Below are 24633 nucleotides of genomic sequence, written 5' to 3'. Positions count from 1 at the left end.
TTGTTTGTTTGTTTGTTTTGTTTTGTTTTGTTTTTTTTTTGCTTATATTTAAAAAATGTCATATTATTCTGCCTACAAAGCTACATAAATGCCTATTAATTCATAATTGTGTTGTAAAGAGAAACCTTGTTTAATGTGAAGAAGCTTGGTTGCATAGTCAATTTTCATGTTAAAGCTGCCAGTTTAGATAAGCAAAAGCAGGACGGAACACCTGAAAGCAGTTACTGATCAGAGTGAACCGGCTTTTTTCTTTTGCTGTTTTCTACAAGAAGTTTTCTTTCCTCTCTTGTGTTTCTCTTTGTTCGTCTGTTAATTCTTCTGTCTACTTCCCATTAGCAGAGGGATACGCCTCTGAAGTAAAGGACAGGGATGACTGAGAATCCTTTTCCAAAAAGAACTGAAGGAGAAAACATTGTTTTGGATATTATCTGGCTTTTATAACCTATTTTATGCAGAATTCCATAAAAAGCGTTAAGCACACTGAACTGACATTAAAGGCCATTTCAGAGAGAGAGAGAGAGAGAGAGGCATTTGATAGTGAGAGGTTTGAGTTGTTTTTATCCTGTTTCATCACCAGTGCAGTAGGTGGCGATGTGCGCATGAAAGCAATAGCGCGACATTGAAGAGAAAGAAACCCGAGCTTGTGATTTTATTTGAGAACATGCAGGTTCAGAGAGAAGGATAGGCAAGGATAGAGGTTGAGAACCAACCAACAATATCTCAATGCGTTTCGCATAACACAGATCCGTCTAGTGTGTGATAACAACCTTCCAGGTTACAACATTTACACAACGAATTCGTGCACCAGTCCTTCACAGTCAAACCTGGTGTGCAGCTACTGGTGAACTAACGTCAGCTAGTTGCAGTCCATCTCCGTCTAACCACCGTAGCCCCCATGGCGAAGAACACCCTCTCTTCGCGGTTCAGGAAGGTAGACATCGATGAATACGACGAAAATAAATTTGTAGACGACCACGACGAAGCTGCTGACCAGCTTGGACCGGACGCAACAGAGGTCGACAACTTGATCAGGCAATATCCTTTTTTGGGTTTAGAAATGTACCGTAGGATCCCGCATAAACGCATGAATTTGACATGAGCGCACCCTCCTCGCCTGTTCAGTTGGCAGCAAACAAGATACCTTAATCCATGAAAACATAAGGGTATTTAGCTCAGAATTATGGATACATAGAATCTTGCTTTAGCTTTATGCTATTGTTCTGCACTTTCGACTCTATCCCTTTAAACCACACTTAGCGGTTTGGAGTTTTGTGGTGTTTGGGGCCGGGCACACAAACCGCAACTCTCATCACATTTGGAGTGTTATGGTTTTCCCATTTTGACTTCAGTTAATTTAAAATGTCTCCCGAATGCTGGAAATGAACAGACCTTTTGTAATTACTGAGGTCGCTGAGTCGTATTGTTTTATAAATACTTAGAAATTTTAAGCACTCTCGGACGCTGTGGTTACCTGTCACGCCGACCTATTCCAGTACCCGAGGTATGGTTTTCAAGTGTGCAGATTTGGAGGTCACTTTGATTACCTCTCGGAAGCGTGTTTGTTTGTTAATTAGTTCGTGGGTTGGTTTGTTCGTTTGTTTGTCTGACATCGCATTAAAAATATGCAAGGGCTCACAATTTATAATTTTATATGAACCGCCAAGATATCTTTTAACAGTTTCTCGAGTGTCAGCTGTTGTACTTCAGCATAAACTGAATCGTAAAGCATAACATTATTGCTGCAGACTTCCAAACTTTGTGAAACAAGGCTTTTTTAACCCTAGTGCTACCAGATGTATGTTCCCTCAAGAAGTAACTTAAATCTGACCGACATTTTTTTGTTTGTTTGTTTTAATTTGAAGTAATGAGCCAACATTTTCAAGCAACTTCGTCAAGCCGGTTTCAACGAGCCCTTGCTTCTTCTTCTTCTTCTTCCTCTTTTCCCTCTTCTTCGGTGTATTGATTTATTCATTACTGTTTATACAATCGCGACAATTCAAAGTATGTTTTACAGTAGGCTTAGCATAGAAAAACAAATTAAAAAAACAGTTTAAGGTGTATCATGTAATGATGATCGAAGGAATAGCCGATATGGATCTGAAATATAGCTGGCTCCGAGTTTAGTTTATGACCAGAGAAAATAAGTTCCTCATGAAGATTCTTCACAGGTACAAGTAGTGCAGTTATTTTGTCCACTCGTTGAACAGGTCTGGGTGCGCGGCCCGTAACCGCCCTCCCTCTGCGGGTGAGGAAATTGGGAGAACGTAACGGCACTTCAGTCATTCCCGTATATATCTCAATTGTTGCCATGGAATCTAAATACCGTCATAGGAGACAGCGAGGTTGTCACAGCAGTAGCATGTAACATTAATATCGGTGTGAGTGTGTGTGGTGGTGGCGTTGTCAAGTTGAGAAAGCCTCGTAATTTGATAGTTGATTTTGGCAGAGACTTTGTGGAGTCCGTTTAGGCAAGAGTTTGGTGGGAAAACAGAACAAAAAAACCCCCAAAAAACAAGTCAAGAGTCTGGAAGCTCTTAAGCGAGTTTTGCGGTGGAGGTATGAGCTCTCTGCTTTGCATACCAGTATTTTGGTTCCTCTCCCTGGCTTTGTGGTGGTGTCAGTTCCTGTTGATGGTATCTAGGACAGCTTAACAGCTGGGACAGCCTAACCCAGGGGTATTGACACTCCGTGTTAAACTGGAGGCCACAGAGCCAATTCCTCTGTCACAAGTCTTGATCAAAATAAATGTTGCTGTGTGTAACATTTATTGTGTAGATATAATGCAAACATTGTAGATATAATGCAAACAAATGGTGTTTGTTTGTTTGTTTGTTAGAATTTTAGATCTAATTACTAGTCCTCCATCTCGCTTTCACTCTCTCCTGTGTACAGCATGTATTTGATTGTGACAACAAAGGATCCAGTGATTGACGGACTATCTCAGTGTTTGTTAATTGGCTGAGAAGTGAGTGTCTGTTTTTGGGTCGGTTCTTTTCTGTCAGCACTGTGAATGGTATCACCTGGCTCTACACTCAGTGCTGGATGGGCTCTACACTCAGTGCTGGATGGGCTCAGAGTGATGTCTCATCACCAACTCAGCCTCTGAGGATTTATCTCTGTCCAGGTGAAAGGTGTGTGTATGTGAGACACAGACAAAATGTGATGATGGGAGCTTTTATACTGAGATAAAGAGCCCCCCAGGCACCAGTTGTCAGCTCCATTGTGTCCTGTTTGTGTTCATTATTAACTCTTTAGTGTGTGAACCCAGGCAGGTCAGGTTAGTTTATACTGGAATACTGAGATACCTTTAGAAGAGAGTATATGAATGGTTTCCCTTATTATAATAATAACAACAAATTTTATGTTGTTGTGAAATACTTTTTGTCAGTGTGAATGTGCACTGAGTATGAGGGAGGGTTTTTGTTTTCAAGCAGCTGTTAAACCTTTTTGGTATAGCAGTTAAATTTTAAGTTTCAGAGGGAAACTTGGCTTAATTTTTCTGTCTGTGCTTCTCTGCCTACCACAAAAAGTAGTTAATATTTGTTGAGAATAAACCTGTTATAGATTAATTCTTCAGTGTGATGATAACAAGGGTGTAGTATTCTTCCCCGTGTAAATCTCTAGAGACTGAAGGTAACTCAACAGTAACGGTCATTTAAATAAGAGTCTCAAGGGATTTATGTCGAAAGTTCTGACACATTAATGAACAAACAGTAAAAACTTCTTATTTCCACAGGATGAAAATAACACCCAGTTTGACTTTTTTTTTCCTCTCGTTTTGTCTCTTGTCTTCCTTATACGTTTTTATTTATATATTGTTTTTATTCATACTTGTCTGGTAACGGAGGATTAGCAAAGTAAGAATCTCATTGTACAGTGTAACTGCCTGTTTTGCTGTGCACATGACAATAAAACTCTCGAATCTAGTGCTTAGTAATAGTCTACTTCTGTGTTAGCTCCCTATCCGTTGTTTATTGAAAATGGATGGTTAAAACTGGTCAAACTGTCGAAAGAGATGCATTATTTTGTCATGTTTTCACATTGTTCTCACCTTAAAATTAAGATTTGTATTTTATTCATGTCACCTACATTTCTGTAGGACTGGGACACGTATTGTCGTTCATTGGAATACCAAGTCTTCTTTGTCCACAGTGTTTAATATGGCATTATCAAGTACATTCAATAAAGTCTTGTGTGCATTGCTGATAAGACATTCACTGATTGAAGGATGTGATGACAAATTCCTGCCAAGCATGACCTGCAGCTTGAACTTGCATGGCAGTTTTTTGCATGTCGTTCTCTATGCTTGGTTAAGTCCAGCATCTTATTTGTTTTGGTTAACCCAGAATATGAAAACTCATATGGAAGACGCTCTGGGCTGTTGACCTCTAAGTCGTCCTCTTCCAACGCGCTAGAAACACAGTATTTGGAAATATCATCAGGAATATTTTCAGATGCGCCGGCCAGAACTGTATTACAATGTTTTTTTGTGCATATTGCCAAACATTACCACAATGACAGGGTTTCAACATGCTGACATAAGTATTCTCATAATTGAAAAGAGCGTACGAGTAATCTGTCATTGTGGTATCTGTTGGTGTGAGTTTGAGTGACAAAGGCAGTTGTGTGATATCTGTCATTGTGGTATCTGTTAGTGTGAGTTTGAATGGCAAAGGCAGTTGTGTGATATCTGTCATTGTGGTATCTGTTAGTGTGAGTGTGAAAGGCAAAGGCAGTTGTGTGATATCTGTCATTGTGGTATCTGTTAGTGTGAGTGTGAAAGGCAAAGGCAGTTGTGTGATATCTGTCATTGTGGTATCTGTTAGTGTGAGTTTCAATGGCAAAGGCAGTTATGTGATATAGGTGAAAACACCTAAAGAAGATTGGTTGGTCACACTGACAAATGAAAACATCCATTGTGCAGAACTCTAACCAGAATATGCCAGCTGGGATTTACCACCTAATTAGTCATATCACCTCTCCAACTTTGAAATATCTCCAGTGGGAATGACTAGGGCTTCGTGTTCTTCTCATTTTCCCCAAGACGTCACCCTCAGTTACAGCTGGAGCATGCTTTGATGAGAGTGCAAGAAAAGCCTCTCAAGACCATAACTTGACATTGAAAACTGCGAGAGTCAAGGGTTTGAGTACATGAAAGACTAGGACAGCTAGAGGTTTAATTCATTAAAGTAAGGACAGTTTGGAGTTTAGTACATGAAAGATCAGGACACAGATGAATTTGATAGTCAATTTCTGAACTTGAATCCCAGTAGACCAGGTGGAAGTATCTAAAGACAGCCCAGGTGATTTAAGGATTCATTGCAGCTGGGTAAAGGGAATTGTAAATAATGTTTTACATTATCTTACAGTTTGAAATGATTTTTGAAAATGTTTTCTTTATTTTATTTGAACTGACGCTCTGAAATGGGTAGTAGCTCCTTGACCGGCTGTAGTGTACAGGAGACATGATGACAGCTTTTCACATTGCACTCAGGAACCCACCAATCAACACGAAGAACCCAGCAGTGAAGGTCAGTATATGTCCCCGCTCTTCATAAAGGAAGAGTTTCCTGTCCCATTTAGTGGTGCAGTGTAATGTCAGAGTGTAGTGTGTGCAAACCTATCCCGAATGCACAGTTTGCATGTGCAGGTGTGTGTGGATTAAAAAAACTCACCTTTGTCATGTGCATCTTTCTTCATACTAAAGTCCTTTCTATATTGCCTGTCTCTCTGACTGTCCTCTCTCTCTCTCTCTCTCTCTCTTCCCCTGTCAGGAGAGGGCCCAGGCTGTGGTGCTGAGGGTACTGACCTCCTTCAGGAGTAGTGATATCGAGCCAGCGGTGCGCTCTTTAGACAGGAACGGCGTGGACTTGCTCATGAAATACATCTACAGAGGTTTTGAGAAACCTTCAGAGAACAGCAGCGCCATCCTGCTTCAGTGGCACGAAAAAGTGAGCCCTCACTCCATTCCAGAACTGCACAATCACCAGTTCCTATTACCAGTACGCTCTAGTTCAGTTAGCTCACGAGTCCGCTCTCTTTTTGAAACCTGACGCTCGGGTCACAATGCAAAAATATATTTTGGATATGTAAAAATTCCTAAAGAAGCATCGTATTTCCAATTGTAAATATTACATTCTGATATTTAATGGAAATGAGACTTGGCTGAATTTACAGTGTGTCTCAGGCCTAGTTTAGCACTCAGTGGAGCAGACTGCCAGCCTGTCAAAGGAATGTGCTTTAAGAAAAGTGGCAGTAGACTAAGCAAAGTGGAAGAGGGGGTTTTAATGTAGAGAACCAGCCCAGCCATTCTCGTATAAATCAATCAATCAGTCAATCAATCAATAAATAAAGGGCTTTTATAGAGATTGTTGTGAAAATTGTGGAAATCTCTGTCTCTGTCCTGTTCTTCTCCTTTTTTTTTCTCTTATTTTCTCTCTCTCCCTTTCTCTTGGTTTTGTCAGGCCTTTGCTGTTGGAGGGCTGGGGTCTATTGTTCGGGTTATGACAGCCAGAAAAACTGTCTGAATGAACAGGACAGAGGAAAAAGACAGAAACCTCTCTGGGTGCCAGCATGGACATGAGACAGTCAGACCTCTTGAGGGAGGGTAGATTTTTTTCAAAAGCCACCTCTCTTCCTGAAGAACAAACCCATTTGCTATAAAGGAAAGAGCGATAAAAGACATGCTGAAAAAAAGGAAACGTCATTATTTTTGGAGGTGCAAGCTGTATATACAGTAAGAAAGCTGTCTCCAGGCTTTGGGAGGGTTAATGCACATATACATGCTACAATATCATAAATTATTGTTATCTAAATTGGGGGAAAAACATCTGTATGTGTTTGTGTGGAGTGGAGGAGTGAACGGGATATGAAAGTTGCAGTGGAAAACTAGCAACCTACTTTAGTTTCCAAAAGCAGTCACGTACCTGCAAGACTGAAGTTAAATAGGCAGAGTTTGGCCAGACACTGTGTGTGTGTGTGTGTGTGTGTGTGTGTGTGTGTGTGTGTGTGTATGTGTGCGTGTGCGCACACGCGGTTGGGAGAAACCGATTTAGTTTGAACCCAGTCATGTTCTCCTGTGCGCCTGACTGAGCGAGAATGCACTGCGCATGTGTGTGTGTGTGCGCGTGCGTGTCTACTTGACTGAAACTAGTGTTTCAAATCCAGATTTCTTGTTATTGCTTTTTTTTTTTTTTTGGTCCCTCATTCTCATTTTGTACAGAGAGAGAGAAAGTACATTTAATATAAAGGTATATAAATGAATGATTGATTGAGGGAGATGTCCAATCAAAGAGATGGGTGGTGTCATTGTAAAGTGCCTGCTGCAATAAAGGAAATAGATTACCTGTGTTTTGACTGGTCACTCCTTCATTTACTCGTCTTTCAACATCATCTTTTCAGTTTTGAACAAGTCTTCACCTACGGGATTAGTAGATACTCTTTGGACACTGGCTAGTTTCTAAACTAAGATAATTGCAGCAACGATGGAACTACCCTCAGGGTACTTTTGCATGTTGGGTCAAGATTTACATGCCTTTGTAGTTTTTTGGCTTATGTAAAACCAACGATGTACCTGACCATATAATTAAGTAGATCAGGTCAGGCTGGTTTCTTTTAGGGGAAGTTGAGAAGAACGAAGGACCAGGCACGAGCCACGATGGATGAGACGGTGCCAAATTATCTCCAGAGGAATTATGTGATGCCCTAGTTTCCCTTTTAGGGCTGCCTGGTTTTAGGGTCATTTCTACTGCAGGACGCATCACTGTAGTATCTTGGGTGTAGCCCTTATTGAGGCCAAACCTGTTTGCCACACTTTCCCACAGAGACATTGAATCTCCCAGGAGGATGAAGGAATTTTACAGCGTGGTGGCTGACAGGACACAGTGTTTCAAATAGTGTACAGATCTTTCTATTCATTCAGTAACTGTCACTGTTTAAGAATGTGAAGGCAGTATTTTTCTATTGGATTGTCTCTCCTTGCAGCACTCTGAGACAGTACTTATTTTGTTGTTGAATGTCAATGATAATTGCCATATTGCATCCATAAGATATGAGGAAATGAATATATAAATAAGATAGAGATGTTGTAGAAACAAGACAGCGATTGAAGACTCACTGAAGAGCATTTAAAAGTGATTTAGCTGAATTCATAGTTAACTGGAGGTGTCTTCAGAGTATTTAACCCAAAAGAAACATTCGACAGTCACTGTTGTTCCTCATTGAGAATCAAGACCCAACAAGTCGCATTCTCATAAATACAAGAGGCCTGTGTGAGGCCAAGGTCTAACTTAATGAAAACCCCAATCTATAGCGCTTTCATGCTTTACAGCGTGATGAAACAAAGAGAAGTTAATGAGCTTTGACAAAATTTCAAGCCAAAATGTTTCTATTGATTTATACTGTTCTGACAATGCATACACACGCAGTCAGATGGAGAGAAAGACTCATTACTCACATAACTCACATGTACTCACATTAATCAAAACAGTCATAAACTTTTAATATTCTTAAAGAGCATTCTGGGGGGAAAAAAAAAACAAACAAACAAACGCTGGCATGTTTTTGTTATCACGTTGTCTTACTTCTCTCAAAACTCAACAACAAATATAACATCAAATATAATCTACAAACAGATGGGAGCAAACACTGTTCTGATTTGAAATTATTTGAAAACACTACAACTGGACAATGCAAGATGATGGATTCAACTAGCGACTCAAGAACCCCTTTATCTTATCAAGTAAGAGTCCTCTAACCTCTACACATATTCTTCACTGTATCCCACAAGAGTGGCAGGAAAAACACACACGCACGCACACGCACATACTAACCAAATAAGGGAATTCAGATCTGGCCCCAACATCTACAAAGAAACGCTAACACCCTGGGTGCATTTCAATAAACACCCCCCCCCCCAAAAAATGATTCATTGCACTGTAACCATTGTGATTCAGGTCAGTGTTTAAGATAAGATAACATAACACTATATTAATCCCCAGGTGGGGAAACTTTATCAGAAAGGGCTTTATCAGAAAGTCTTAACTTTCAGTGATGAATAGGAGGTAATTACCAATCAACTGATCAATAAAACATGCATTTTCAAAAGTACTGTTTCTGTGCACTGCTTAAACCGTACTTGTCCGACAGTAAGTGACAGAGTTTTAATCTGCTAAGAGCTGTTCTGCGGTATTTGAGTTTGGTCACTCCCATATACACACTGCATGGATGCCTGTGCTTTTAGCTGTTATTGTCTGTCCATCTCTCTCTCGCACTCTCTCTGTCTGTCTCTCCCCCTATATATCTCTCTCTCCTTCCTACTATGGGAATTGAGGTAAACAATACATTAGATCTGTCTGTGGGGCTCATACATCTTCAGATGGAAGAGAGGGAGAAACATTCTGTTTGGCAGTGACTAGGTAACTGACACTGTAAAACATCTGTGAGGTCTTCAGTCGAGAGAATGATTTAAAAAAAAAAAAAAATACAGACATGTACAGTCCAGAGGTCACAGATAATGAAAAAGGGGTAAAAAAAAAAGTGTGGGTGGGAGGAGACAGGTCAAGGGGAGGGGGTGGGGCAGAATATGCAGGTGGGGTCTAAATGCATAAGGAGTCGGGATGTGATGGGACCAGTTTGAACATGGGGTGGGGAGGCAGTATATAGTGGAAGGAGTCTGAATCTAAAGGGAGTAGACTAAGTGCCAAAAACAGAGAGCGTGAGATGGAAAATCAATAGAGTAGTTTGTGCTTATGTTCTTTCATTCTTAGTGCTTGGATTTGTTGGTCCCGTGTAACTGGCTACAAATCAAATTGCAGTTCTGCCCTCAGAGGAATAACAGTGTCCAATCATATCAGAGTGCTCTGAAAAGGGGTGGGACTTTGACATTCAATTCCACAAACTTCATTAAACTGTTATTGTTGTAGTGTTCAAGTCTGTGTATCCTGATTTGAGTTTTGAGTATTGTAAAGGGTTCAAAGGCATCTGGACAAACAGAGACTGAGGGGTAACAGACAGCGGAACAGTTGCTTTGGGACACGCCCTTACCCCCACGGCACAAACTTCATGTCAAACTTCAACACGTTTAAAGTGCAAGGCTAATATTATTACTTCTCATTATCAGTAATATCGATAGGACTAAACTGTACAAACAAATTAAAAGAAAATAAAACAAAAAACAAGAACTGCCACTTGGCTTGTAATATTTTTTTCCTTCTTCTTGAGACAACACTGTCTCGATAATGTGACTAATGGAAATTCTCTCACCATGCCTCATTGGAATGTAGAATGTCTGGCTGCAGTTCACCTTACAGCCACAGGGGGTAGACATGAGACAGTATTATGTCCATTCAGAAAATTCCACTTTGGGATAGCACCCTCCACTGCTGGTAGGGCTGAAACATCTTTACATTGTCTTCTGTAAGTGGGTGACCCAAACATATGCAAGATGGACACATCTCTCCATACCAATTACAGCTGTTCTGTTATATTACTATGCATATTTTTAAATATATATATATATATATATATATAGAAAGAGAGAGATACAGTATATATATATTTGGACACATACTTGCTTGTTTTCAGATTCTCATGGACCGTCTCCAATTATTAATGAAAAAGATAATATTAGACTGCACAGATCTGCCTATTGTTTGACTTCAGTAAAAGGACATGCTAAAAAGTCTGTGTTCTGTGGGAAAAATTTACACTGAATTTCATATTCTCTCTTCAAAATGTCACTAAATTACAGATGGGCTAACACGGTTCAGACAGAGGCACTCCGCTACTGTCTAATGCTCCACCGACACAAGTTTGGGTTCACACATTCACAGAAAAAAAAAAAAAACAACAACTGAGATTTTCTTTTAAAAAATGACAAGAAAGAGAAACAAAGAAAAAGGCAAGCAATGTGAAAGACAAAAAAAACAAAAAAACCGACACATGCAAAGACGCTCTCAATGAAATAGGTCATGTAAACGTTTGCGTTGAGAGCAGATAGCCTCTTAGCATGTAAGGAAGTCTCATCTTTGCACAGACTTCTGGAAGAAACTGTCAGGCAGTATCCATCTTTGGAAAGGACTCATGTTCCTCCCCTTAACTATGTTTTGAATCCGACACTCCTCACTTTCCCTTGTTCTTCTCCATCAGTATCAACTGAGGATAGCTGCCCTATTTCATCTTGAGTGTGTGCGTGTGTGTGTGTGTTTGTGTATGCGTGTGTGTGTAAGAGAGAATGTGTCTTTATGTGTGGTACTACACTTAGATTTTATTTGTCTTAAATAAATGTGTGTATCCATACTTAAAGGTATGTAAATGTTTTGTGTGAATGTGTGTATTATCATTTGCATCTACAAAAGATATTTGAACATGACACAAACTGTAAATCGTAGGCCACAAAGATGAACCTCTTTTTTTTTTTTTTAATGTTAAAAACTATCTAGATGTAAATGTTTACTGGTTATGGAACTGACCAGTTCAATCAAAAGGGGTCTACATACAGGACACGGGCTGTGAGAGTGAGTGTGTGCGTGAATGCTCAGTAGTTATCCAGCAGGCCGTCGCTGAAGAGGTTCTGCACGTCCAAAATGGCTGCCAGTTCCATGACATGTTTCTGTATCAGGGCGTTCTCCACAATCTCTTGTTTGGGCAGCGAGGGGTACGACTCCGGAAAGCTCCGCGCCTCCTATGCAGACAAACATACATTTTCTGCAACGGTAATCCAGACTGTATGTAGGGCTGTATTGTGAATGATAGAAACCAAATCGAATAAAAAACGAATAAATGATTCATTAAGTAAACAGACGCTAATGATATCAATTGTGCATGAACTCACCGCAGATAGAGTCTGCGCATTTGGATTAAATGACTTAATTTAAGATCAAGGTATTCGGGAGTTCTGTGTGTGCGTGTGTGTTTACCCGGAAGAGTTTGTGCATTCTGAGCGTTGCGCAGCAGAACGTGAATCTGATCATGAGTAGTCTCAGAAACTCATCTCCATAGAACTGCAGGAAGGCCTGGTCTACAACACAACACGCATTCAAACCACAGTTATAGACATTAGCCATCAGGTGGCAAATAAAACCTCAAATATGGCTACAGAGAAAACGAAATAACTTCTGTTCATCGCTGTTTTCTTTGCATACACAAAGACTCAGAAACTTATTCAGCTGATATATAAAATGAATTCATATGTTACTAGACATTAGTGAAAGTCTTTCAGACAGTGTAGCATCTCTCTGGTTCGTATACCTATAGTTCGTGAGCTGGTGATGATTTGGCCAATGTCTCGGTTGGCTTTGCGCAGGAGCTCCTGGGCCTTTTCCCATAATCCCTGCCTCATACTGGTGAGGCCACACACGGACAGGAAGCCCATAAGAGGACAGTACAGGAAGAGAGTGAAGAGACTGCCGCGCTGCGATTGGTCTATGACGGATAGGATGAGATGAGAACGAGAGAAAGAAAAGGCGAGGAAAGAGCATGATGAGTAAACAGAAGCCAAAACACTGCAGGTGCTACAGACCGTGAAGGCACATGAAAACAGTTTTTCCTGTGAGAGCATGTGTTGATATACTATGGTATTAGTCAGGCCTTGATGAGACTAGTTTTTGTTTTAGCACTTCTCTTTGCTTTTTAGCTCGTACAAGGTTCTAAATCGTATCTAATCCAATGTAAACATCTTACTGCATTTATGTCACACAGGCACAAATTTTATCGAAATCTACAGCGCTGTGTACACACTCATGAAATATCACTAACAAAAGCATAGTTAACATGTGTATTAATCTGCAGCATCAATATCACCATTGTCATCTTTAATAATAAGTAATAACAATAACAATAATAATAATAGTAGTAGTAGTAGTAGTAGTAGTCGTAGTAATAATAATAAAAACAACAACAACAACAACAACAATAATTATAATAATAATAATAATAATGAGTAGCAACTGATAGGTAATATAATAAATAGTGATTTAAAAGAGACCTTGCATGCTTTTAGGATACACTGTGGGAGACAGCAGACACACCAAAGGCTGTCCAAAGAGATTGGAAAAATTCTAAAAAGAGAGAACAAAACAGAGATAGCAAGAAAGTAAGTATAAAATGATGATTAATATTACAAAAAAGATGCAGCACATGTGACCTAACAGCGTGCCTTTAAAATGCAGTCCCAGTAACAAAACACCAGGGGGCAATCTATCACACTAAAACCTACTGCTCTGTTTTTTAATGGTCTTTCTCAGAGATGTAGAATGCTCCAAAAACAAAAGAATGGCACATTAGTCACTGATGTATGAATAAATGATCAAATACTGTTCAGACTCTGCCTTTTATCTGTAGGTGAGTCTCTTGGTCTCTCTTTCTATTCATTTAAATGATCCCATCACGGTGTTTTGTGTTGTTTTATTTATAGCATTGCCATATTTCCTCTGCTGGTGAATTATGAATGAGCAAGTGAGGTCAAAGATTGGTACTGCAATGACATGAGACCTATTGGAGCAAAGAGGAGTAGCATGTGTATGCACGTGTGTCTATGTGTTGTGTGTGCTGTGTGTGTGCATTTCTGTCTGTATGAGTATGGCTACATGTATGCTTGTCACCTTATAAGCAGTGCTGTTAGAAGAGTCCACAATGACGAACAGCGGCTTCCTGGTGAAGGGGTAGAGATCTCCTGGGTGCAGACTGAAACACACACACACACACACCACACACACACACAATTTTTTGAAGGGTTCATTGGTGTGTTATGATGATACAGGGCAGAATTTAAGCAGACTCATTATTTAGCTTTTATCTCAGCTGTATCAAGTCATCCTGCAGTGCTGTTAATCCTCCAATACTAGTCACAGTCTGCACCTAAACAACACTCAGACCAGTCAACATCACTAAGTTAAAACACACACACACACACAACCATCATTCAGAGGTGTCTTAGATTAGAGCTGGACATGATTTGCTGAAGCATCGAACTATAACGGGGGTATATGAAGCTGGCATTTAGGTTCAGGCCTGGAAAATATGTCTGCAATCAAAATCAGGAGACTCTCACCAATGCATCTCTTTCTGTGCCTGATTCCTCTTCTGTACTGTCTCTCCATTCACCACATCACGATTAGAATTCGTCAACACTCCCCCGAAATCATATGGCCCTGGGATCATACGCACACACAAACGCATAGAGAGAGAGAGAGAGAGAGAGAGAGAAATATAGTTTTTCTATATCCAGAGCATCTCCAGAGTCTCTCTCTGTCCCAGGGGGTATAACTCAAACCCTGCTTACACACTTAGAGTGGAATCAATCGCCCATAACACACAGCAAGGATCAATAACAGCTGAAATAGAGCACTGTCTGAGAGAAGGAGAGAAATCAATCCATCTAAGAGAGAGAGAAAGAAGAGAGAGGGCAAGCTGGGTTTATTCCTTCTCTGACTCAACTACCACATCCCAACACTGAAACCTCCCTGCCACACAGGATTTGCAGCTGGGTTTCCCTCCTTTAAACATGGCAAGACAAGCGGTCGTCTGTTCAGCAGAAGGATACAAATAGATGAAGAATCATTACGGGAACAGGTTGCTCTCCAGCAGGAAAATCTAACTGTTTTTACGCGTCTTTACAGAAGTTCACGGAACACAGCGTGGATCTGTTATGTGGCAGTTTGGAAGAGGACAAAGAGGGGCAGTGAGAAAGAAAGAGATTTGGGGAAGAAAGCAACAGAAAGAGAGAGGGAGAAAACATCTGTCGAACACTTACATTACACTTAAGTGTTGCTCTCATCCAGACCAATTCACACATATTTCCTTTGTCAGAGGTCACACACCCCTTGGGACAGCCTTGGGATTTAATGTCTCGTCCACCATGATCAGGACTCAAATCCTGCTCAGCCACTTCTAAAACACTACCACCCCAAATCCACAATCGCCTATGTAAGTCTTAGGGGAATAATCACTTTGTCTTTCTCCAAGTTTCTGTCATTCTATGCTTAAACTTGAAGAAGTTGTGACGTGGTTTACCTTCATAATCTGGCCGTCCAGTGGGGAAGACCCCTGTGGCTGACAGATACATCAGTAGAACGCTATTGGCTGGCAGCTCCTGAAAAAATGCATAATAAAATAACTGTGAGCCTATCAGGGGGCAGAGCACAACCAGCATATAAATATTCCAATTACCATAAAATTTAACTGTACAGAACTGACTCTAAAAAGGTTATGAAATAAAATAATAGTAATCCTTGCACAAACAGTATGGCTTAAGACTTTTGAAAATTGATTCCAGATTTCAGACAAAATTTGAGAAAGCAAATTTACTGCAGATGTTACAAAAGCTTGTTATTAATATGTCTTCATGACAATGAACTTGGTCAACTCACACTCTTGCACGCACGCACACACACACATACAGATAAAGAGAGAGAGAACAGAGGTAATGCTAAGAAATAGAAGGGGATAAACAGAAAGATTTTATATTAAAGAGACTGTAATGGCAGTGCTTTGAAAAAAAAGGCAGGGAAGAAAAAGAGAGAGACAAACATAAGGGAGGGCAGGAGAGGGAGAGACTGTGTGTCTGAATGAGATTCATATGCGAGACTCTGCTTCACTCTTCACACGTCTGAGAAATGCTGCAGCCTGGCAGCCAAACACACTGACACTCGCAACTCAGCACTGAGTAACACTACAGTAATGTGCCAACGCTACCCACCCTCCCCTCCCTACCCACCTACACACACACATTCACACAGGCATGTGCACACACGTGCTCTCACACACACACGCACACACGCACACACTTACAGGCATGCGCATGCACGCGCACACACACACACACACAAACACACGCGCGCGCGCACACACACACAAGCACACACGCACACACACACACACAGAGCACAGATCCACTTGCATAAGCAGAGATACAGTCACTGAGTCTGATTCATTGGAGAGCTGGATTAGGAACAGACGGTGTCCCAGAGGACTCAAAAAAAGAGCAAAAGAGCAAGACAAAGACGCTGTAGGGAGGAGGATGAGCCTGGAATGCATTGAGAGAAGAATTAGGGAGATTTAGCTTGATTCCCCAACAGAGATATTGTAGAAAGCTCAGGGGATAGTTAAATTTCTACTGCCACAACCCAACAGAGGCAAATATATTTGGTGAGCGATTTTATGTTTATTTTTCTATGCTTCTGATTGTTTTAAAATGGAGTGAAAGTCCGTTTAGGCCATTTCATATTGTTTATGTTTTCTCAGATGATTCTGTATCCCTTATATCATATGGACAAATACCTTAACTCTACTGTGAGACTGGAGAGAGAGAAAGAGAGAGGAAGAGAGAGAGAGAGGGGTGGGGAGAGAGAGAGGAGAGCTGCTGACCTTGAAGGAGGCTGAGAGGAAGGTGTAGAGTTGGCTGAACGTTGGTTTATATAGCAGGTATTTGTGAGGGTTCTCTCTCTTAGCTGGCTTCTCCGTGGGCTCCTACAAACGCACACACATATCTGTCAGCAGACAGACACACAGATATTTGTATATGTACGTGTGTTAGTGTATAAACAGAACAGCATGACAGACAAATAATCCTACGAGTGTTCCAGGTTTGGTTGACTGTGTGGCCAGGTTAACTGGTTCTCTCTCCAGGGCTTGAAGCATACGGAACATATCAATGGTCAGCTCACTGAACTTCACCTAAACACACAAGGCACAAGACCAGACACATACACCAACACCCACACACACACACACACACACCCACACAACACCAGACAAACACAAACATACACACACATACAGACATTTCAGAGGAGCATCCCACACGTTTTTTTTGTTGTTGGCTGTTTGTTTGTGAACCACAAGTTATCACACCTTATTATACACTAAAATTGCTCCTTAAATGCTGTTTATTAAAGGATGGTGTGAATGGGAGCCATGACTGTTCCCAGAGTGACCTACCTGAGTGGTGCAGTTGCCAATGATGAGCGCATCTGCCAGGTTCAGCTGGCCAACCACCATGCCCTGCTCTAGCGGGGGGACACTCCCCTCCTGCAGCCGATTGGACATCACTACCACTGCGTTATCATCATTCAGAACCATCACTGGGTCCGCCTGCGCACGCACACACACATAAACACACGCAAAATACAAACAATACAGATGAAATCACTGTTGCCCAAGAACACGGCCAAGCAAAAAAACACTGTGCAGTTGTATATGTATTCACTGTGTCTGCGTATTGGTTTTCAGATGATCTGAATTGGGTTTTAAATGAGGGTAAGGGCAATATAGGTTTCAGGAGAGAAAATGAGGTTCCATTTCAAGACAGTGGAGATTTTTGAGTGGTTTAGTGTGCTAAAGGTTTTAAAGTAGCCTGCGTTAAGGCGGCAAAAGATTTAGCTGGGAAATGCATTAAGGTGGTAAAGGTTTGCGGTGATTTACTTTTACATCAGTAAAGTTATTTAAGGTAGTCTGGTGCTCATAAAATCTAATATGATTTGGTCTGTCTGACGTTAAATGGGTGTATTTCTGACCTCTATGAAAGATGCCACCTCCTGTAGGACCAGATTCCACTCCAGCTGATCCTCTGTGTTAAAACGCTGTGTATAGTCCTCAATCTCCTCAGATAACTCCTTAACAATTGGGCAGAGAAAGCAGATGGGTCTATGTTCCCACACACACACACACACACACACACACACACACACACAATTTTTAAAAGCATCTGTTGTATACTCACTTTGACCAAAACTTTGACCAGGTCCATTTTATTGAGCAGCAAACAAACTACGATGTAGCGAGCATAATACCTCAATTTCTTCACCACTAACTCAGGCCTGGGGAGAGAGGTGGAGGTAGTGGGGGAGGGAGGAGTGATGATGATGGTAATGAGAGAGTAGGATGACAGAGTGATGGAAGGAGAGGATGAGAGGGGAAAAGAGGATGGAGAAAGTGTTTAGAAAAACAAACCAGAATGTATAAAAATGCATGAACAAATGACGTAAAAGAAGAACTAAACAGTAACCAAACGGTTCACTTCTTCGTGTGAAACCCCTTCATTTTAAATGCTGTTTTTTCTTACTGCTCTCAGACGCAATACAGTTTGCCTTTGTTTCTGGCTGACTTACCGATCCTCTTTGTTGACTTGATAATAGTAAGATCGCTGGCGAATGGCAGAGTAGAAAGAAAACGCCTCATTCAGATAGCTGGTTTCAGATGTCCGCAAGCTAAAGGGGGAGAAATGTATTAGAGAGGGTGCAACTGTTACATCAGAACCAAAATGGCTGACTTACATTGGAGGCAAAATATTGAAGCTATATTGTATGTATGCATAAGGGACTTACTAGTAGTGGTAATACAGCTGACCAATTTTAGAGGCCACCTCCCCAATCTGCCACCTCTTCAGACCATACCGGTTATCTAAAACCTGTCTGTTATCACAGCACACACACACACACACACACACACAAACATACAACGAGCAATGTATGCTTATTTGGACATTTAATAATTAGAGTACTATTCAATGGAAAAATTAAATCAGATGCATTGGCGTCTTTTTAATTTCTGCACTCTGCAATCATCTCCCTCTCTTTCTTAATCACTCAGTGACTCTCCTTATCTTCCATTAAAGACTTTTTCATCTGCTCTTTGTCCCGCCCTGTTCTGTCTTTTTTCTTTCTCAATTCGACTCTCCTTCACGTGCTCGGCTGATTCATCTTTTAGAGGTACACGTTTCTTCCTTTTTTTCTAATTTACATTAAATATGCTTTGATATGGTTTAGTAATGCACCTCTCCACATTATTTATTACATCCTCATTAACCCATTTGCCCTCTCAACCCCACATTTGACTAAATCAAACTTTCTCTCTTTCTTTGTCAGACCTGTGTTGCTGTTGAAATTTCCACAGCTTGGTGTAGACATCAAAAGTTCGGCCAAAATAGGACTGCCACTGCTTGTGCCCATACTGAGGGAGATCTCTACAGGGAAGAGCGAGTGCGAGAAAAAGGTAAATGTTATGTTACATAATTACATATCGTTAAAAACTCATTTCTGCCTTTACCGCAGTCAACAGCATTCGTGTCTTTTTAAAAGATCAACGTTTGTTTTTGTTTTTTTTATCAGTGGTTTGGCAGCACAAATTGTTAGTTGCTATGTCACTGTCAATGAGGCTCAATAAACTGAGAAATAAAGGAGAGTGAGTCACAGAGGGAGAGAGAGAGAGAGAGAGAGAGAGAGAGAGAGTGTGAGAGAGAGAAAGGAGGGGGGGGGGTGGATGGGTGAGAGCGTGTCTGTATGTGTATGTTTGGGCTGTGGATTGAATGAGTCATAGCAGTGGTGATGTGACGGAATCTGATGAGCTGAGCCCATCAGCTATACGCGCCCCCCCCCCCCCCCTCCACCCCTCCTTTCCTCTCCTCTCCTCTCCCTCTGACTCCCTCTATACCCCACACAGCCCTGGGCGCTATTGTTATCGTAGGGAGTGTTGTCATGACAACATATGCAGAGAGGGTATGTGGAGGGAGCCCGTGACTGCGACCAAGAAATGATTCACACATACACACACCAACAGGATATGCAAGTGTGTGGGGGTCACCTGAGGGTAGGTACACAGAGAGATTCTTTCAGACTCATCCAGAGCAGATACAACAACCGTGCATGAGGGCGGTAAACTGATGACAAAAGAGAATGAACTGAAATGCAGTATCACCACATCTTCATTCTGACTTACACTGTCTGCAAGGTCATGTGTGTATGCATGTGCAGTGTAAAAGAACATGCTCTGTGCTTGTAAGGGTGATGAAAGTGAACCATATGTCTTAGCCACGCTGCTACATTGTCATGACATGTTCTCTCTCTCTTTCTCTGCGTATTTGTTTCTAGGTGGTGAACAGCTAGAGGAGGCTGGCCTTCAACTACCTTCTATAAATATAATTGTGCAATACGTGACTTTCAGAAGGTAAGAGGGTAAAATGGCAGACAGAAGACATCAAATGAGAACGCTGATTCTGACTCTAAAGGGTTGAATCAGAGTCAGAATCAGAAAAAGTGGGCGAGAGAGAGAGAGAGAGCGCAAGGCTGTGTTCAAGAATGAAAGACATAGAATGGATGAGACAGACAGAATAAAGCTGAGAAAGAGAAAGCAAGAAAGAGGGAAGACAGAGAGAAGGAGAGAAAGAACAGGTGAAGAAATGGTGAAGAAATGAGACCAATAATAATAGTCCCCCCTCCTTCCTCTGTTCAGTGGGGTGATGATCAGAAGCAAAACAGGGCCACTGGTAACCACCCCCAGTTCCCATTTCCACCAATCACACACTCCCAGGCCAATTAGCATACAGAAACAGGGCATGAGGGCAGGCTTATTCCAGTTTATGACTAAGACTCCTCCCCCTGAGACTTGGGAAAGGGGCCAATGTGCCCCAGATTCCGAAACCGTCCCCAAACTAAACTCTCAAGTTTCAAAACTGAGTTTAAAAGGAGTTTGTCTGAAAACATGGTCATATTCTTAAAGGAAAGGTTGGCCAATTCTTCATCTTTCACTGTCTTGTTCTTACCTTAAAATGACTCTACAAGTCGGGGTGTGAATCATTCCTCTGGCTAAAGATTCTACCAAGTAGCATATCCTAGCTGGACACCATGGGAATACATGAGGCAAATCTCTCTTGGTGTAACGTATGACATATGAAGTCAATATTTCTGCCAAAGCAACTTCTGAGGAACATTAACACTAGACAGACAGTCCGCATGTCAGAAGAGCTTTAAGAAATGCAACAGCAGGTGTATTGTAGCAGGTTCACAGTCTTGCAGCAGAGCACTACTGCAGTTGCTGTGATCTAAAGAGGCTGTAATCCAGCATGCTGCAGCATGGTTACTGCATGTTAAGAGCTTGTCCCCACACATCCCTCAGGATGTGCTCTCAGAGGAAAAGAAATGGTTCTCACGGGTTTCAAACATTAACATTTCTAAAAAAAAAAAAAAAAAACAAGAAAAAAAACCATATTTGTGTGTGATCATGTGTGAAGCCTTTCTTTTCTTTTAAATGAATCATCTCTTCTCCGGTTACACCCTTCCCCCCCCTTTTTCTCTTACTTATGGAAGTTACAATGACATTAAACATCCTTTCTGATTCTTACACAAACAAACACACACACACACACACACACAGCAAGAAAGAGGGGGAATTACACAGCTTATTACAGAGAGAAGTGTGGCAATCAGGTCTAGCAACCAAGACAACTAAGCAGACATATACCTCTACCGCCTCAGCTTCACATCAGAATGGGGGGAGGGAGGGAAGGAGAGAGAGAGAGAGAGAGAGAGAGAGAGAGCCTGCAGCTATGGACAGACTCATCCTATAAATAGAATGAGTTAAAAATGCCTGATTAAGTCATACTCAGCCCACTGGTTATGGAGGAACGATGAAAAATGAAAAACGCAGACTGACGTGTTTCCCTTTTTTTTTTCTTTTCTTTTTTTTTGAAGATATTCACAATTATGAGGAGGTGGGAGAGGACCACTTTAGTTCACGTCAAATACAACAGAAGTGCCAGAACTGGCTACTACAAAGAGGTACAGACATAATTCAGTGATAGAGGGAGACAGAGAGAAAGAAAGAGAATCACAGACAATGGTCATCCACAACGCTTAAACGTCCCTTTAGGTCACGTGTGAAAACTAGTATAGCTAATAACAGCTAAGAAAATAATTACTCAACATATGAACTAAATTTGATTTCAGAAAGATTCTGCTGCTGAAGTAGCAATGGTTCCATCAGTGAACACTTCAAAGCTAAATCCGGGGTACTGAGAGAGCTTTATTTTTATATAGAGACACAGACAAATACACAGACACAGAAAATAGACACACAAATAGCCAGGCTGACCTGAGGCCGTTGAAGAGCTGTTTGGATTTGTCCAGTAGATAACAGAAATCAGTCACAGTCTTCCTCTCACTCAAGGGGATGTCATCCTCGGCCCCCACCCCTGTCATGGCCCCTGCTTATGCACAAACACAGAGAGAGAGGAGATGACCGGTTAGCAAAGCATAATCAAAAACCAATCATCCCTCCTAATTGTTCATTCTTTTTTTATAAACCAAATAAACCTAGAAAAACCCACTGAATAATACACCCATATTAATACAACAAATGAAATTATGACTGTATTGAATTATATAGCTGTAATAATTTAACCATGTTGAATACATAAGGACTGATTTGGTGCTTCTAATGGTGTCTTTGAGGTTCCTCGAGATCTGTTATACTTCTAACCAACAGAAGGATGAAAGCTCTAGTGTCAGGTTAAAGACTATGGCAGGATAACACAGCATAAAGCATCTGTCTGTCATCTCTTGTGTGTGCGCATGCTTGTGTCTCCATATTTTGGCTAAACACAGTTTGAGATGACTTAAGATGGTTTGTGCATGGTTACTCTACATCAACACCCAGCTCTCCAGACCTCACAATGTGCAGACTGATCGAACTGGAGTCCCACTCTGACTGACAGTTATTTAAGTCTGCACAAGTGTGTGCTCAACAGAGAACTGCAATGTGTGTGTGTGTGTGAGAGAGAGTGAGACAGAGAGAGAGAGAGAGAGAGAGACTGCCTTGCCATGTCCTGAAAACAGTTTTTGTGGAGGTTGGCTGGCCTGTAGGTCCATGAGCCAATGAAACGCAACCAAACAAGATGCCAGCACACATGGTCTCTCAGTGGTGGGTGTGGGTATATGTGCAATGTGTTTGTCTACTTCTCTAGCAGTTGCAGTGGACACAACTATGTTGGAGCTCAAGGGAAGGAGAGAATGGAGAGAAAGGAGGAAGGAGGACAGAGAGAGCGAGGGAGGGATGTTATGGTGTTATGCTTGAGGCAAAAACAGGATCACAGCTGTTGGATCACAATCGAACAAACACACACACAGAAACCTAATGTGTATGAACTGTTTTCAGTCTATGGTTGAATACATGCCTGTGTAGCGATTTTAGTGACATACTCCCTCTTTTTTTCTATCTCTGTGTGCTAGATGAGCCATCTGGTGACAGTGGAGAAGTCGGGTATTTTCCACACCACACACCTTGGCCTGACCAAGAAGTCACACTAACTTCATACATAACCTCTCACACACCCACACGTTTACAAAACACAGACCAACCAGACCAACCATACGATCCCAGCCTTCAACCAGCAACCAAGAAAATGTCACGTACGGGGTAAAACACAGAGAGAAAGAGAATTTTTGTCTTTGGATGTGTGTATGACATTTTTACCTTGTTCTCAACAGTGACAAACCAGCCCAGCCCAGTTTTGTCTTAAAGTAAATGCCCCTCTGTATTTTCATTCTTAAAAGTGTGGTGTTTGCCTGCGCAGGAGAGAGCTAGTGAACAACTGTACTGTCCGTCTAACCCACATACACACTCTCTGTATCTCTCTTTCTCTGTCCGTTTCTATCACTCTCTTAAAGACACCCCCTCTTGCCATAAAATACGTGAGCTTCACATTTGAACAGCAGTACAGAATCTGTAACATTATTTAAAAAAAAAAAAAACAACATGTAGCCTACATGCATGTCTTTGTTGTACTGCAATGTGTCATGTCACGTCTCTCAAATAACCAGTCAGGTCTTTAATAATACACCCAAAACTACCAAATATATGAGAGAGAGAGAGAGAGAGAGAGAGAGAGAGAGAGAGAGAGAGAGAGAGAGAGCGAGAGAGAGAGAGAGATACAATTCCATGTGGAATTACCAAACTGAAGCAGCAGTACATCCCAGTTGACACCACATAAGATGACATGACAAACTGTAGCTGACATCCATGAAAGTGCTGACGCCACAAGCATGTTTAACTTAATATGACAGAAATCTTAGACATGAATGAGAAAAAACAGTATTTCTCTAAAAATCCAAATTAACTAGACTGGTTTTCATGACATCATCTGTAGTCAATACAGACACTCAATAATGTTACACATAAAGTCCCACATATAAACACTAACACAACACAGGTGTCTCTCAATTAACATGTGAAATCACTCCATCTGGATTAAAAAGGGGGTCTTCATGACACAGAAACCAGTATTGTGGTTAAGCCAAATCTCTGCTGAGCAATTCATACTAATTCACCAACACTAGGCCAGTGCAATTTAACTGCCATTTAGCAAACTCCATTTTTTGAGAGAGAGACAATACCTCCGGGAGGAGGCAGTGGGAGTGGCATGATAGTGGAAAGGGGGGGGGGGGGTTGAGCGTGAGAGTGAGGTGAGACCATCACCTCATTAAAACACATGCTTTAATACACTCTGGACCACATGGTTCTGATTAGAGCCTTCATCCAATTATTGGACCCAGATGCCAAAATCCATTAGCAGAAACAGCATATTTCCTACTCAGTGCCTCAAAACTAGACTTTGCTACACAAAAAGTTAACTCCAGTTGAAATGTCCCTTTAAATATTATGCCCCTGAACAGCTTTGACAATAAACCACGCATCTATGCTCGGCTGTGACATTCCACACACAAAGTTACAGACAGCTGCGGTAGTGTAGTGTTGTATTAGAGTAGTGTTAAAACGAGGTGGAGGTGTGCGTGTGTGTGTGAGTGAGTGAGTGTGAGAGAGAGAGAGACAGAGAAAGAGAGAGATGCCTGGCAGCCTGCGTGG

The 24633-nt window shown here is 41.3% G+C and overlaps 2 protein-coding genes across 3 annotated transcripts; one reads left to right on the top strand and one right to left on the bottom strand.

The window, feature by feature from the left end:
• The first annotated feature begins 692 nt into the window (after positions 1 to 692).
• On the top strand, positions 693 to 6952 carry arpc5lb (actin related protein 2/3 complex, subunit 5-like, b). Of its 2 annotated transcripts, XM_030786815.1 has the most exons (5): positions 693 to 1035; positions 1345 to 1348; positions 5454 to 5531; positions 5775 to 5951; positions 6465 to 6952. In XM_030786815.1, exons 1-5 carry the CDS (start codon positions 896 to 898, stop codon positions 6525 to 6527), a joined length of 462 nt encoding a protein of 153 aa, XP_030642675.1. In that variant the 5' UTR covers positions 693 to 895; the 3' UTR covers positions 6528 to 6952. The 2 variants fall into 2 exon arrangements, with proteins under 2 accessions (XP_030642675.1, XP_030642674.1); XM_030786814.1 differs by lacking the exon at positions 1345 to 1348 and having other exon boundaries at positions 5459 to 5531.
• A 4584-nt stretch (positions 6953 to 11536) lies between these two features.
• On the bottom strand, positions 11537 to 21971 carry scai (suppressor of cancer cell invasion). Its single transcript, XM_030787110.1, has 16 exons — positions 21865 to 21971; positions 18866 to 18961; positions 18324 to 18410; positions 18108 to 18206; positions 17720 to 17816; positions 17514 to 17612; positions 16939 to 17091; positions 16573 to 16674; positions 16366 to 16467; positions 15013 to 15091; positions 14051 to 14150; positions 13602 to 13683; positions 12986 to 13058; positions 12250 to 12423; positions 11919 to 12019; positions 11537 to 11683 (listed from the first exon to the last, which is right to left on the bottom strand). The coding sequence occupies exons 1-16, from the start codon at positions 21969 to 21971 to the stop codon at positions 11537 to 11539; spliced, it is 1698 nt and encodes a 565-aa protein (XP_030642970.1).
• Positions 21972 to 24633: the final 2662 nt, after the last annotated feature.

Source organism: Chanos chanos, chromosome 10, assembly GCF_902362185.1.
Source record: "Chanos chanos chromosome 10, fChaCha1.1, whole genome shotgun sequence".
Lineage (NCBI taxonomy): Eukaryota > Metazoa > Chordata > Actinopteri > Gonorynchiformes > Chanidae > Chanos > Chanos chanos.
Note: the sequence above shows the minus strand (reverse complement) of the source record. Positions and strands in the feature narration are given on the sequence as shown.

Excerpts from the sequence above, each read along its gene's own strand:
- arpc5lb (XM_030786815.1), top strand. The coding sequence starts at position 896 with ATGGCGAAGAACACCCTCTCTTCGCGGTTCAGGAAGGTAGACATCGAT. Across the intron at positions 5,532-5,774 it reads CGAAGAACCCAGCAGTGAAG|GAGAGGGCCCAGGCTGTGGT; the intron begins GTCAGTATATGT and ends TTCCCCTGTCAG. Across the intron at positions 5,952-6,464 it reads TGCTTCAGTGGCACGAAAAA|GCCTTTGCTGTTGGAGGGCT; the intron begins GTGAGCCCTCAC and ends TGGTTTTGTCAG.
- scai (XM_030787110.1), bottom strand. The coding sequence starts at position 21,971 with ATGACAGGGGTGGGGGCCGAGGATGACATCCCCTTGAGTGAGAGGAAG. Across the intron at positions 17,817-18,107 it reads CAAGTCAACAAAGAGGATCG|GCCTGAGTTAGTGGTGAAGA; the intron begins GTAAGTCAGCCA and ends CTCTCTCCCCAG. Across the intron at positions 13,059-13,601 it reads CTAACAGCACTGCTTATAAG|AATTTTTCCAATCTCTTTGG; the intron begins GTGACAAGCATA and ends CTCTCTTTTTAG.